Raw genomic sequence first — 16,246 nt, 5'->3', positions numbered from 1 at the left:
GAGCCTGCGCGTCTGGAGCCTGTGCTCCCCAACAAGAGAGGCCGCGACAGTGAAAGGCCCGCGCACCGCGATGAAGAGTGGTCCCCACTTGCCGCAACTACAGAAAGCCCTCGCACAGAAACGAAGACCTAATACAGCCATAAATAAAGTAAATAAAAAACAAAACAAAACAAAACACTATGGACCAATACCCACATGATCATAGATACAACAGAAACCTTAACAAAATTTTAGCACTGAATCCAGCCATATACATATGAAAACACATAAATCATAACCTAGTGCTGTTTATCAGGAATGCAAAGATGATTTAACAACTGAATCTATAATGTAATCTATATTAATAGACTAAAATAAAAACAATCATCTCAAAGATGTAGTGGAAGAATTTCACAGAATTCAAAACCAGTGAATGATACAAATTCTCAGCAAATTAGGATTAGATGGGAACTTCCTCAACGTGATGTAGGGTATCTATGAAAAAAACAACAACTAATATATTTGATGGTGAAAGCCTAATGCTTTTGCCCTGATATTGGGAATAACGCAAGTATGTCTATGCTCATCACTTAACATTGTACTAGTGGTCTGTGTTAGTAACATAAAAAAAAAAAAAAACTTCTGAAGATTGTAAAGGTAGAACCAAAACTGTCTATTCATGTAAGACATGATTATGTTGAAAATTACAACTCATTCACCAAAAAGCTACTAGGTCTAATGATTGAGAATGATTGAGTTTAACAAGGTCCCAGGATAAAAAGGCCAATATACAAAAATTACTTGTGTTTCCATATACTAGCAATGAATGTTTGGAAATTGAAAAGAAGAAATCCGTTACAATACCATCAAAATATGAAGTATTTAGAAATAAATTGAATAAAATATGTTCAAAAACAATAAGAAATTATCAAACACTGCTGGCAAATTCTATTAAAGGGTAAATAATACTAAAATAACATGTCCTTTCAGAAAATAAGAGAAGGATCAAATGCTTTCCAACTTATTTTAAGAGACCAACCTAATTGATATAAAAACATAATGAGTACAAAAAAATAGTAATTACAGAACTATAGTCCTAATTAATACAGGTGAAAAAAATCCTTAACAAAATATAGAGCAAATTAAATCTAAAAAAAAGTAAAAATAATAAAATATGTATCATTAGAGCTTGTCAGAGGAAAATACAGCTGACCAAATACTAGGAAAACAATCACCCCCACAGTGTGTTCTGTAGCCAGAGAGAGCTTGTTACGACCTGAATCAGGGCACCTCCATCAGCTCTAAACCGTCTATGGCTCCCACCACCCTCAGAAGGCCCAGCTCCTCATTTGCCATTTCACGGCTGATTCCTGCCCACCTGCTCTCTGGTCCCAAAAGACATAGAGTAGACTTGTGGTTTCTAGAACATTCTCAGGTCAGTGCCACAACGAAGCATATGCACATGCTAGTTCTTGTGCCTGGCAACGCTTACCTCATCCTACTGGGTTCCAGAAATTGGAAGTGTGCCACACAATCCCCGTTTCGATTAAGGATCATAGGCCAAGAATAACTCACCTCTGAGTACCCCAAACTCCAGGGCAGAGAAAGCGGAGGGTGAAAAAGACCTAGGACAACAGCATCCTCTATATGGGGGCTCTGGGGCTAATAGGACGAGGGTCCCAATGGCTGGCGGCCAGAAGCCCACCCACTCACCTGTGTCCGACCCGGCTACCTGTCGCCAGTCCACCCTGTGAACTGGGCAGGGACCCAGGCGGGTCCTTCAAGCTTAGTGGACTCCCCAGTCGTCCGGCCCTGGTCGGGGAGTGACCTTGGCTGACCCCGCACTCCAATCCTCAGTTTCCCATGTGTAAAAGGCACACAAGGCCAAGGACACCGACTCCAGGGACCTGGAGGAAAGCGGATTGGTGCAGAGCCGGAAAAGCACGCCGCCAGGCGGGGGTCACGGCTCGTACAAAGGCGCAGAGGTAGGTCCTAGTCTCTTCTCCCCTCCTTCCTTACTTGATCCCTAAGAGCCGCCTGGGAAGCAGGATAGGGTCTCCACCGACGAGGCACGCTGACCCCACAAGAGCCTCTGTGACATCATCGGAAGTCCCGCCTCCACCTCCCCAGGAGGCAATGCTTCTTTCCTGGGTAGTCATTGGATGAGCGCCCTTCGTGCACGCACAAGCACAGCCTTCCGGGTAATGTAGTTTCTGTCCTACCTCCCGCCAGGTAAGGATAGGCCCTTCCCATTCTCCATGGCAAAGGCCAAACAGCCCTGCGAGGGACCCTGAGAAATAATGCTCTGCGGTTCCAAAGACAGGGACCATGCCAGGGTTTTGTGGCCACGTTGGGCGAAGCCCCATCCTGAAAGGTATCTTACTGGAGACCTCTGCCTGTGCAGCCTTAGGCAAACCTCAACCTGTCAGAACCTCAGGAAAAATATATAATTAAAAAACAAAACGAGGGACTTCCCTGGTGGCACAGTGGCTAAGAATCCACCTGCAGGGGATAGGGATTCAATCCCTGGTCTGGGAAGATCCCACATGCCTCGGAGCAACTAACCAGGTGCACCACAACTACTGAGCCTGCGCTCTAGAGCCCGCTCTAATTCAGTTGTTCCCAAACCAGCAGTAGCATCAGTATCATCAGGGAATTTGCTAATATTGCCAGTACAAGGGTCCCACCCCACCATCAGTCCATAGGTAGCCTGAAACTGCAGTTCCCAAGAGGGCACTAAATCCTGAGCAAGTGTGAGAACTGAAACCACTAATACCCAAGGGGATATCCCACTGGAGGAGCAAAAATTAGAAGACATAATTTCATGATCACTTCTGCCCATATTCCATTGCCCCAAGCTCATTTACATGGCCCATACAAGGGAAGCAGGGCGTCCATAAAGAGAAAATTCGATAGGAGAGCATCTACCCAGTTTCTAACACAATCCATCAATTTAGTCACCAGATAATCCATTTTATTATTATTCTTACACATTCAGCACTATTTATTACTTTGGGGGTGATAACCCCAAACCCCATTCCTCCATGTTAATGTTAGTATTTCTGTTAATAATCTAAACTAAGACCAGAAGGCTATAAACAAAGTAAGTTGCCACTCACTCCCAATATAATTATGGTTCTGGAATACAGTGGAAGTAACTATTCGAGGACCTGATGAAGAAAAAAACCTGCCAATCTAGATTTCCATACACAGCAAAGCTGTCTTTCAAGAAAGAGTATGACTATTTTGAGCCCCAAATGGGAAATTTAATGGAAGATTAGCAATCATAAAATGAAATCCTAAAGTTTATATTTAAGAATTTGGAAACTGATCCCAGATGAAAGATCTGCAATAGAGGATCCAAGAGGGGAATGCATATGTGGATGGATACAACTGCTCAGGATTTGTATTAAACAGTAATAACACTTCCTTTTGGAGTTACAATAATGGAATTAACACAAAGTCTCAACACATATACTGAGACAGGACGTATTGGTTAATGTTCCAAGTCCCTTATATAGCCTGGGAAGAGGAAAAAGTATGTATAACTCTGTACTCTTTAAATAAGTGCTTGTAAATCTCAGCTTAGACAATAACAAACAGAATTAGAGTATATGCTTTCCAAACTAGAATAAAGAAAATCTGTAAGTAATAGAAAGTTTTTTTTTGGTGTGGAGGGGGGTAGGCACAGAAAGAACAAGTGACACAAAGAAATCCGAAAAATAAGAGGACATATTTAAACCCAAATTACGTATATCAACTATTACATTAAATAAATATGGAATAAATTAAATTAGCAGTAAGTACTTTTTGATGGCTCAAAATTCCCTTCACAAGGGATTTTCAAGGGGAGGTTTAAATGTCCATTCAAAGCACAACTAATATTCCATGGCATCCTCAGCCACACCATCTCCACCCGTGAAAAAAAAACGAGGGGCAGGGAAAACTCTTGGCTTTGCCTGACGGGGAACCAAGACCTTATGCAGAATGTCACTAGAGCCCATTATCAAGCTTCTTAAGAACTAAAATCTGCTGAGATGCCATCAGGAACTGCAGTATATTTGTACTAGAAATCCCATCAGCACATCTTCTGGTGAGGAAGGAATAGGATAACCCAAAGGAGTAACATATGAGTTACAATAGCTGACGTTTAAGCATATACACATACCCAACACTGTGACAGGCACTTTACAACACTATCCTTTAACCTGCACAACCTGGTAAAGTGGGATGGCCAACACACTTGTTTCGTAAATAATGAAAATGAGAGTTCAAATGGTTATTCGATCTCCCAGTATACAGGGGAGGAAACCAAGAACCCAAAAGGTCCCTGAGTTGCCCTGAGTAATGGCCACCAGTAAGTAGCACAGTTGAGAATAGTGCCTGAAGTGATTCAAGTCTCATCACTGCTCTACACACCCTCCTGCCTAAAGTCATCTAATCTGGGCAGGGCCAGGGCCCCTCCTTGGTCAGAGAAATAAGGTCATGGAAAATTCAACTGCCCATACTACCATCATGGGGACAAGGAATCATCCTGCCTTTTCTGTGTCCCAGAAAGGGACCTTCAGCTTCACTTGCTCACTCAACACACTTGCTAGGTGCTGCTCAAGAAAATGGAACACAAGGCCAAGCCATGACTCACGTTTCCCATGAATGCAGAAGGCTCTCTCTTGAGGACTGAGGGGGAAAAGTCATTCCCTGGGGCTCACCCCAGCATCCAAATGATGCACATGTAATGTCAGCTCTGCTTCTTAACGTGTCCCAGGTCATCCTCATCCCATCATCTCCAATGCCACCATCCTGGGCCAGTCCACTGTCAACATACTCCTGGACTACAGTGGCCTCTTTCTTCTCTCCTACATCAGTTTTTGATTCTCCTCATTCCCCACAGAGCAGCCAAAGGGAGATTTAGAGACAAATAACATCATTCCACTGTCCTGCTGAATCCCTTCCTGAGCCTCCCAGAGCAGTTGCAATAAAATCCACATTTCTCATGATGTGTGTTGGGCCCTGCACCCTCCATCTCACTGCCCACTTGTCTCCCTTGGACACACTGGTCTTCAGCTATTTCCCCCAACAATTCCGGCTCTTGCCTGCCTCAGGATCTTGGTACATGTTGTTCCCTTTGCAAGGAGTGCTCTTCTCCATCTTCAAACATGGCTGGGGCTCTTCCATCCCTCATGGGTCTGCACGATATCATCTTTGTATACCATCTGTTCCTCTTCCCATGCTTTACAGTTTAACATACATCTTTCCATTTTTACAGACACGAAGAGAGGCTTGTGAGGAAGCAACATGACCAAGGTCATCCAGCTGGTGATGGGCACAGCTCAGGAGCATTGGAATCCCAATTGTCCCCAGAGTCCAAGCTTGTAGCCAGCCACTAGACCACTCTTCCTGATCACATCTGTCCTCCATGCCTAAGTCTTAAATTTATTTAATTAATTTATTTATTTTTGGCTGTGTTGAGTCTTCGTTGCTGCACGTGGGCTTTCCCTAGTTGTGGCAAGCAGGGGCTACTCTTCATTGAGGTACGCCGGCTTCTCATTGCGGTGGCTTCTCTTGTTGCAGAGCACAGGCTGTAGGTGCGGGCTTCAGTAGTTGTGGCATGCGGGCTCAGTAATTGTGGCTCATGGGCTCGAGAGTGAAGGCTCAGTAGCTGTGGCACATGGGCTTAGTTGCTCCACGGCATGTGGGATCTTCCTGGACCAGGGCTCAAACCCATGTCCCCTGCATTGGCAGGCGGATTCTTAACCACTGAGCCACCAGGGGAGCCCCTCCATACCTAAGTTTTGACCTTGTTCTTCATTATGCTGGATGGGGATCATAAGCATGTTACTGTCACGGCAACAGAGTTGATATACCTCACCTGTGTGTAATCGTGTATTTCCCATTCTAAACAGCAAGACCCATGTCTCAATCACCGATGTGTCTCCATGACCCAGGACCCAGGACACTGTGTGAGGTAATGGGGATAAAGGATGGGGTTCTCATAACTCCTGCCCATCATACTAGCAAGAACACAGCAGGCCCCTCTGTACACAGAAAATTAGATAGGGAGACACAGGCCATTAGGGAAGGGGGTCCTTCATCCACTGAAATGCATACCACTCCTGCTCTGGGACAAATAGTCCCAGGTCTCTGTATGGGCCACGTCATAGCAAAGAGCTTTCAGGTGTGGAAAGAAGGTCCCTCTGCTGAGAACCAAGTCATGTTTTTGGAGAGACTGGCCTCCACTTCTGCAGTGCAAGGGCTTAGCTCTAGCTAAAGGTAACACCACAGTCAAGCAAGAACTGAGCATGTGAGGGAGGCCAGGGCTTCTCTTGGGTATGAACTCTCATATGCCAAGGAACATTTTTCCTCTGGCCAAACTATTTGCCACAATAGTTACTTCAGAAAAGTCTGTCCCCAGTATGAGATCTCTGATGTTGTCTGAGCTCTGCCTTCTGGTAAAAGGCTTTTCCACATCTCTTACACTCGTAGGATTTCACCCCACTATGAATCTTTTGATGGGTGGTGAGGGTTGAGCTGTAGCTGTAGATCTTTCCACACTCACTGCACTCATAAGGCTTCTCCCTAGAGTGACACCTCATGTGTCGAGTTACAGAAGAGCTGTCACTAAACGCTTTCCCACATTCTTTGCACTCAGAGGGTTTCTCTCCAGCGTGGGTTCTCTTATGCCAAATGAAATCAGACTGGTGGGCGAAGGCCCTTCCGCATTCACCGCACACATAGGGCTTCTCTCCACTGTGAATCCGCTGGTGCTCCGTGAGGTGTGACTTGCGGCTGAAGGCTTTCCCACACTCGAGGCACACAAAGGGCTTCTCTCCACTGTGAATTCGCTGGTGCTCTGTGAGGTGTGACCTGCGGCTGAAGGCTTTCGCACACTCGATGCATACAAAGGGTTTCTCTCCACTGTGAATCCGCTGGTGCTCTGTGAGGTGTGACCTGTGGCTGAAGGCTTTCCCACACTCGACGCACCCATAGCGTTTCTCCCCAATGTGAATGCTGTAGTGTCCAGTGAGGTCTGCTTTCTTGAGAAAGGGCTTCCCACATTTTTTGCATTTATAGGGTTGTACTCTAGTGTGAATTCGCTGATGTCGAACAAGGAAGTGATTCTTGACAAACCCTTTCCCACATGCTTTGCATCTGTAGGCATTCTTCCCTCCATGAAACAACGGGTCTTCCCTTGATCCACGTGACTCACACTCATGAGAAGCATTTGCTGTAGACACTCTATCCTGTAAATCTTTTGAACACAGACTGTCACGTATTTCCAAATCACCACAGTCAGGGTTCACCTTTCCAGGGAGGGTTTTCTTGTGAAGGACTGTTCCTGTCCTCATGTGCCCTCCCTGCTTTTCTGATACTCCTTCTGGTTTCCTGGCTTGCCCCAAAGTAGAAACACTGAAGCCTTCCTGAGTCAGTGATGTTTGGACTAAGCATCCATCAAACAAGGCTGGCTGAGAAGCAGTAGTCTCTGTGGTCTTGGTTTTTGCTTTGTCACCTGAAGGGAATCCAATACACAAAAGACACATATTAGCAATACCAACACAGAAGAAATAAAAATCACCAAGCCAGCAGGAAAAGGAAGATGGAGATGTGCCCCTGATACCTGACACCAGCTGGGTTTTCACATTTCTGAAACTCAGGGTTTTGTTTTGTTTTGTTTTGTTTTTTGCTAGTCCTTGGATTTGTGACACCTTTAAAGGGACAGCCTCAAGGAGAATTTGGGGCAGGGGCCAGAGAAGGTAGAGTGGAGTCCCCTCCTCACTGTCCAAGGAGAGGGTAATGATGATACTGTGTGTGCTGTATTTGTTCTAAGAAAGGACGTCATGTGGTGCTACAAGAACACTGAAAAGGGGGCATCTAACCCAGCCCAGATGAGAAAAAGATGTCAGGGGAGGATTCCCAGAAGAGGTGTCTTGAGGTCTGAGTCCTAAATAACTAGGAGTAGTTACCAGATACAGAAAGTAAGAAGGCATCACAGCCAAAGGAGACAGAGTGTACAAAGGTGCAGAGTCTAGAGAGAATACTGGATGTCCAGGAAACTGCAGGGCATGCGAGGATGGTGGAGGTATAGACAGAGATACAGCAGAGGTGGCATAGCAGATTAGTGGGAAAAGAAGGGACTATACAAAATATGCAGCTAAAAAACTGATTTCCCAGATGAGGAAAAAAGTTCTTGCATTTCCACTTCACACCACACAGAAAGTTAATTCCAGATTCGTTACAACTTAAATGGCAGAAGCTAAATTTCAAAATATTTTCGTAAGCAACAGAAAAATAGAATATCTTTTTTACTTTGGTGTAGGAAAAGATTTCCTAGCAAGACATGAAAAGCAGAAATCATAAAACAAAAGATAAATTGACATGACTAAACAAAATATGAATTTCTTTTCACCAAAAGATACTTTAAAGAAAATAAAAATGCAAGCTTAATGCTAGTAGAAAACAACTGCAGCACATATGATGGGTAAAAGATTAGTGTCAGGAATATGTAAAAAATCTGATAAATCTAAAAGAGGAGAGCAACCATCTTAATAGAAAGTTGTGGCCAAAAAATTCATAAACTGACATTAGTAAAAGACAACACACGTGTGGCCACTAAACAAATAAAGAGTTGCTCAACTTTCTTAGTAATGAAGGGCTGCAAAACAAACTACGCTGAGATACTCTTACATCCACTTGACTGGCAACAATTAAGGAGCCTGGCAATATCAGATATTGGAGAGGATATGGGCCAATGAAATCGCTCAGACACTGGAAGTGAAAATTATTATATCCACTTTCAGAAAACAACTGGATAGGACTTCCCTGGTGGCCCAGTGGTTAAGACTCCACGCTTCCAATGCAAGGGGCATGGGTTCAATCCCTGGTCTGGGAACTAAAATCCCACATGCTGTGCAGTGCGACCAAAAAACAAAAAAAGAAAAAGAAAACAACTGGGTATCATCTTAATGTTCCAGGCACCTAGTTATCCAAAATTCCACTCCTAGGAACAATATCAGGAGAAACTCCTGGGTGTACCTGGTGGCGCAGCAGTTAAGAATCCACCTGCCAATGCAGGGGACACGGGTTCGAGCCCTGGTCCGGGAAGATCCCACATGCTGCAGAGCAACTAAGCCTGTGTGCCACAACTACTGAGCCCGCGTGCCACAACTACTGAAGCCCGCGTGCCTAGAGCCTGTGCTCCACAACAAGAGAAGCCACCGCAATGAGAAGCCTGTGCACCACAACAAAGAGAAGCCTCCACTCACCGCAACTAGAGAAAGCCCGCACGCAGCAACGAAGACCCAATGCAGTCAAATATAAAATAAATATATTTTAAAAAAAGAGAGAAACTCCTGCACATGTGCACAAGGACACATGTGGAAGAATTTTCACAGCAGCATTGTTTGTAAGAGTGAAAAACTGGGAAAAAGTAAATGTCCAAGAGAATGAATATTCTGTGGTATATTCATGCAACAGCATATTTTACAGCTGAAGAACATGAGTGAACTACAACTATATGTATGATAAATATTAGTAACATAACACTGAATAAAAAAGCCAGCTCAGATGGCTAGAGAATACTCCTTTTATAAAGTTTGAGGAAAAAAAAAAACTACACAATATATTGCCTAGGTATACACACATATATACACACAGGTATGATAAAACAATTTTAAAAACTAATGGATTGGCAAATTCAGGAGGTGGACTTTGGGAGCAGGATATATTAATTTTTCCCCTTTTCCTTTTTTAGTGAGTGTATACGTGTATGCTTCTGGGTGAGATTTTGTCTGTATAGCTTTGCTTTCACCATTAGTCCTAGGGTTAGGTCCGTCCGTTTTTTTTTTTTTTCTTTTTACTTAAAAAATTTTTTTTTCCTAATAAATGTTTTCTTAATAATTTTTTCCTTATTTTCTATTTTTTAAAAAATTTAAAAAAATTTTTTAATAAGTTTTTTCATATTTTTTATTTTAAAAAATTAAAATTTTTTCTTAATATATTTTCTTCTTAATTTTTTAATTTTTATTATAAAAATTTATAAATCTATTTTTAAAAATTAAAAAATTTTTTTTCTTAATAAATTTATTCTTAATAATTTTTTTCTTATTTTTTATTATAATACCTTTATTTTATTTTATTTGATCCTCTTTCTTTCTTTCTATTTTTTCTCCCTTTTATTCTGAGCCATGTGGATGAAAGGCTCTTGGTCCTCCAGCCAGGCATCAGGGCTGTGCCTCTGAGGTGGGAGAGCCAACTTCAGGACACTGGTCCACAAGAGACCTCCCAGCTCCACGTAATACCAAACAGCGAATATCTCTCAGAGATCTCCATCTCAACATCAAGACCCAGCTTCACTCAACAACCAGCAAGCTACAGTGCTGGACACCCTATGCCAAACAACTAGCAAGACAGGAACACAGCCCCTTCCATTAGCAGAGAGGCTGCCTAAAATCATAATAAGGCCACAGACACCCCAAAACACACCATCAGACGTGGACGTGCCCACCAGAAAGACAAGATCCAACCTCATCCACCAGAACACAGGCACTAGGCCCCTCCACCAGGAAGCCTACACAACCCACTGAACCAACCTTAGCCACTGGGGACAGATACCAAAAACAACGGGAACTAGGAACCTGAAGCCTGTGAAAAGGAGACCCCAAACACAGTAAGATAAGCAAAATGAGAAGACAAAAAAACACACAGCAGGTGAAGGAGCAGGGTCAAAACACACCAGATCTAACAAATGAAGAGGAAATAGGCAGTCTACCTGAAAAAGAATTCAGAATAATGATAGTAAAGATGATCCAAAATCTTGGAAATAGAATAGACAAAATGCAAGAAACATTTAACAAGGATGTAGAAGAACTAAAGAGGAACCAAGCAACGATGAAAAACACAATAAATGAAATTAAAAATACTCTAGACAGGATCAATAGCAGAATAACTGAGGCAGAAGAACGGATAAGTGACCTGGAAGATAAAAGAGTGGAAATAACTACTGCAGAGCAGAATAAAGAAAAAAGAATGAAAAGAACTGAGGACAGTCTCAGAGACCTCTGGGACAACATTAAATGCACCAACATTCGAATTATAGGGGTCCCAGAAGAAGAAGAGAAAAAGAAAGGGACTGAGAAAATATTTGAAGAGATTATATTGAAAACTTCCCTAATATGGGAAAGGAAATGGTTAATCAAGTCCTGGAAGCACAGAGAGTCCCATACAGTATAAATCCAAGGAGAAACACGCCAAGACACATATTAATCAAACTGTCAAAAATTAAATATAAAGAAAACATATTAAAAGCAGCAAGGGAAAAACAACAAATAACATACAAGGGAATCCCCATAAGGTTAACAGCTGATCTTTCAGCAGAAACTCTGCAAGCCAGAAGGGAGTGGCAGGATATACTTAAAGTGATGAAGGAGAAAAACCTACAACCAAGATTAATCTACGCAGCAAGGATCTCATTCAGATTTCATGGAGAAATTAAAACCTTTACAGACAAGCAAAAGCTGAGAGAGTTCAGCACCACCAAACCAGCTCTACAACAAATGCTACAGGATCTTCTCTAGGCAAGAAACACAAGAGAAGGAAAACACCTACAATAACAAACCCAAAATATTTAAGAAAATGGGAATAGGAACATACATATTGATAATTACCTTAAATGTAAATGGATTAAATGCTCCCACCAAAAGACACAGATTGGCTGAATGGATACAAAAACAAGGCCCATATATATGCTGTCTACAAGAGACCCACTTCAGACCTAGAGACACATACAGACTGAAAGTGAGGGGATGGAAAAAGATATTCCATGCAAATGGAAATCAAAAGAAAGCTGGAGTAGCAATTCTCATATCAGACAAAACAGACTTTAACATAAAGACTATTACAAGAGACAAAGAAGGACACTATATAATGATCAAGGGATCGATCCAAGAGGAAGGTATAACAATTGTAAATATCTATGCACCCAACATAGGAGCACCTCGATACATAAGGCAAATACTAACAGCCATAAAAGGGGAAATCGACAGTAACACAATCATAGTAGGGGACTTTAACACCCCACTTTCACCAATGAACAGATCATCCAAAATGAAAATAAATAAGGAAACACAAGCTTTAAATGATACATTAAACAACATGGACTTAATTGATATTTATAGGACATTCCACCCAAAAACAACAGAATACACATTTTTCTCAAGTGCTCATGGAACATTCTCCAGGATAGATCATATCTTGGGTCACAAATCAAGCCTTGGTAAATTTAAGAAAATTGATATCATATCAAGTATCTTTTCCGACCACAATGCTATGAGGCTAGATATCAATTACAGGAAAAGATCTGTAAAAAATACAAACACATGGAGGCTACACAATACACTACTTAATAACGAAGTGATCACTGAAGAAATCAAAGGGGAAATCAAAAAATACCTAGAAACAAATGACAATGGAGACACGACAACCCAAAACCTATGGGATGCAGAAAAAGCAGTTCTAAGAGGGAAGTTTATAGCAATACAAGCCTACATCAAGAAACAGGAAACATCTCGAATAAACAACCTAACCTTGCACCTAAAGCAATTAGAGAAAGAAGAGCAAAAAAAAACCCCCAAAGCTAGCAGAAGGAAAGAAACCATAAAGATCAGATCAGAAATAAATGAAAAAGAAATGAAGGAAACAATAGCAAAAATCAATGAAACTAAAAGCTGGTTCCTCGAGAAGATAAACAAAATTGATAAACCATTAGCCAGACTCATCAAGAGAAAAAGGGAGAAGACTCAAATCAATAGAATTAGAAATGAAAAAGGAGCAGTAACCACTGACACTGCAGAAATACAAACGATCATGAGAGAGTACTACAAGCAACTCTATGCCAATAAAATGGACAACCTGGAAGAAATGGACAGATTCGTAGAAATGCACAACCTACCGAGACTGAACCAGGAAGAAATAGGAAATATGAACAGACCAATCACAAGCACTGAAATTGAAACTGTGATTAAAAATCTTCCAACAAACAAAAGCCCAGGACCAGATTGCTTCACAGGTGAATTCTATCAAACATTTAGAGAGGAGCTAACACCTATCCTTCTCAAACTCTTCCAAAATATTGCAGAGGGAGGAACACTCCCAAACTCATTCTACGAGGCCAGCATCACCCTGATACCAAAACTAGGCAAAGATGTCACAAAGAAAGAAAACTACAGGCCAGTAACGCTGATGAACATAGATGCAAAAATCCTCAACAAAATACTAGCAAACAGAATCCAACAGCACATTAAAAGGATCATACACCAAGATCAAGTGGGGTTTATCCCAGGAATGCAAGGATTCTTCAATATACGCAAATCAATCAACGTGATACATCATATTAACAAATTGAAGGAGAAAAACCATATGATCATCTCAATAGGTGCAGAGAAAGCTTTCAACAAAATTCAACACCCATTTATGATAAAAGCCCTGCAGAAAGTAGGCATAGAGGGAACTTTCCTCAACATAATAAAGGCCATATATGACAAGCCCACAGCCAACATTGTCCTCAATGGTGAAAAACTGAAACCATTTCCACTAAGATCAGGAACAAGACAAGGTTGCCCACTCTCACCACTATTATTCAACATAGTTTTGGAAGTTTTAGTCACAGCAATCAGAGAAGAAAAAGAAATAAAAGGAATCCAAAGCGGAAAAGAAGAAGTAAAGCTGTCACTGTTTGCAGATGACATGATACTATACATAGAGAATCCTAAAGTTCTACCAGAAAGCTACTAGAGCTAATCAATGAATTTGGTAAAGTAGCAGGATACAAAATGAATGCACAGAAATCTCTTGCATTCCTATACACTAATGACGAAAAATCTGGAAGTGAAATTAAGAAAACACTCCCGTTTACCATTGCAACAAAAAGAATAAAATATCTAGGAATAAACCTACCTAAGGAGACAAAAGACCTGTATGCAGAAAAGTATAGGACACTGATGAAAGAAATTAAAGATGATACAAATAGATGGAGAGATATACCATGTTCTTGGATTGGAAGAATCGACATTGTGAAAATGACTCTACTACCCAAAGCAATCTACAGATTCAATGCAATCCCTATCAAACTACCAATGGCATTTTTCACAGAACTAGAACAAAAAATTTCACAGTTTGTATGGAGACACAAAAGACCCCGAATAGCCAAAGCAATCTTGAGAACGAAAAATGGAGCTGGAGGAATCAGGCTCCCTGACTTCAGGCTATATTACAAAGCTACAGTAATCAAGACAGTTTGGTACTGGCACAAAAACAGAAATATAGATCAATGGAACAGGATAAAGGAGGCAAGCATATACAGTGGAGAAAAGACAGCCTCTTCAATAAGTGGTGCTGGGAAAATTGGACAGATACATGTAAAAGTATGAAATTAGAACACTCCCTGACACCATACACAAAATAAAACTCAAAATGGATTAAAGACCTAAGTGTAAGGCCAGACACTATCAAACTCTTAGAGGAAAACATAGGCAGAACACTCTGACATAAATCACAGCAAGATTCTATTTGACCCAGCTCCTAGAGAAATGGAAATAAAAACACAAATAAACAAATGGGACCTAATGAAACTTAAAAGCTTTTGCACAGCAAAGGAAACCATAAACAAGACCAAAAGACAACCCTCAGAATGGGAGAAAATATTTGCAAATGAAGCAACTGACAAAGGATTAATCTCCAAGATTTACAAGCAGCTCATGCAGCTCAATAACAAAAAAACGAACAACCCAATCCAAAAATGGGCAGAAGACCTAAATAGACATTTCTCCAAAGAAGATATACAGATTGCCAACAGACACATGAAAGAATGCTCAACATCATTAATCATTAGAGAAATGCAAATCAAAACTACAATGAGGTATCATCTCACACCGGTCAGAATGGCCATCATCAAAAAATCTAGAAACAATAAATGCTGGAGAGGGTGTGGAGGAAAGGGAACACTCTTGCACTGTTGGTGGGAATGTAAATTGATACAGCCACTATGGAGAACAGTATGGAGGTTCCTTAAAAAGCTACAAATAGAACTACCATACGACCCAGCAATCCCACTACTGGGCATATACCCTGAGAAAACCATAGTTCAAAAAGAGTCATGTACCAAAATGTTCATTGCAGCTCTATTTACAATAGCCAGGACATGGAAGCAACCTAAGTGTCCATCATCGGATGAATGGATAAAGAAGATGTGGCACATATATACAATGGAATATTACTCAGCCATAAAAAGAAATGAAATGGAGGTATTTGTAATGAGGTGGATGGAGTTAGAGTCTGTCATACAGAGTGAAGTAAGTCACAAAGAGAAAAACAAATACAGTATGCTAACACATATATATAGAATCTAAGGGGAAAAAAAAAGGCCATGAAGAACCTAGTGGCAAGATGGGAATAAAGACACAGACCTACTAGAGAAGGGACTTGAGGATATGGGGAGGGGGAGGGGTGAGATGTGACAGGGTGAGAGAGTGTCATGGACATATATACACTACCAAATGTAAAATAGATAGCTAGTGGGAAGCAGCCACATAGCACAGGGAGATCAGCTCGGTGCTTTGTGACCACCTGGAGGGGTGGGATGGGGAGGGTGGGAGGGAGGGAGATGCAAGAGGGAAGAGATATGGGAACATATGTATATGTATAACTGATTTACTTTGTTATAAAGCAGAAACTAATACACCACTGTAAAGCAATTATACTTCAATAAAGATGTTGAAAAAAAAAACACAAAAAACTAATGGATTGGGACTTCTCTGGTAGTGCAGTGGTTAAGAATCCGCCTGCCAATGCAGGGTACATGGGTTCGAGTCCTGGTCTGGGAAGATCCCACATGCCACGGAGCAACTAAGCCTGTGCACCACAACTACTGAGCCTGTGCTCTAGAGCCCATGAGCCACAACTACTGAGCCTACGTACCACAACTACTGAAGCCCACACACCTAGAGCCCGTGCTCTGCAACAAAAGAAGCCACCACAATGAGTAGCCCACGCACGGAAACAAAGAGTAGCCCCTGCTCACCGCAACTAGAGAAAAGCCCGCGCGTAGCAACAAAGACCCAATGCAGCCAAAAATAAATAAATAAATAAATTTATTTTTAAAAAAAAGTAATGGATTGAACATTTAGATGAAGTGGACCGATTGAAAGACACAACATACCAAAACTAACATAAGAAACAGTATCTGAATAGCTCTACATCTACAAGGAAATAGATTTTG

At 41.5% G+C, this 16,246-nt stretch overlaps 1 protein-coding gene across 6 annotated transcripts in view; it reads right to left on the bottom strand.

Moving 5' to 3' along the window:
• LOC132353230 (zinc finger protein 599-like) overlaps positions 1 to 16,246 on the bottom strand; it is a 34,461-nt gene that overhangs the window by 8,935 nt on the left and 9,280 nt on the right. For 3 of the 6 annotated variants that reach the window (XR_009498974.1, XR_009498977.1, XR_009498978.1), the window contains one exon: positions 1,693 to 7,486. Coding sequence is in view for 1 of the 6 variants with exons in the window: in XM_059904281.1 (XP_059760264.1) it covers positions 6,372 to 7,486 (1,115 nt within the window). In the remaining 5 variants the exon portion in view is untranslated. Of the gene's footprint in view, positions 1 to 1,151; positions 7,487 to 16,246 lie in introns of those variants that run through there. The other 3 variants (XR_009498976.1, XR_009498975.1, XM_059904281.1) reach the window with 2 other exon arrangements.

This window comes from Balaenoptera ricei, chromosome 19 (genome assembly GCF_028023285.1).
Source record: "Balaenoptera ricei isolate mBalRic1 chromosome 19, mBalRic1.hap2, whole genome shotgun sequence".
Taxonomy (NCBI): Eukaryota; Metazoa; Chordata; class Mammalia; order Artiodactyla; family Balaenopteridae; genus Balaenoptera; species Balaenoptera ricei.
Note: the sequence above shows the minus strand (reverse complement) of the source record. Positions and strands in the feature narration are given on the sequence as shown.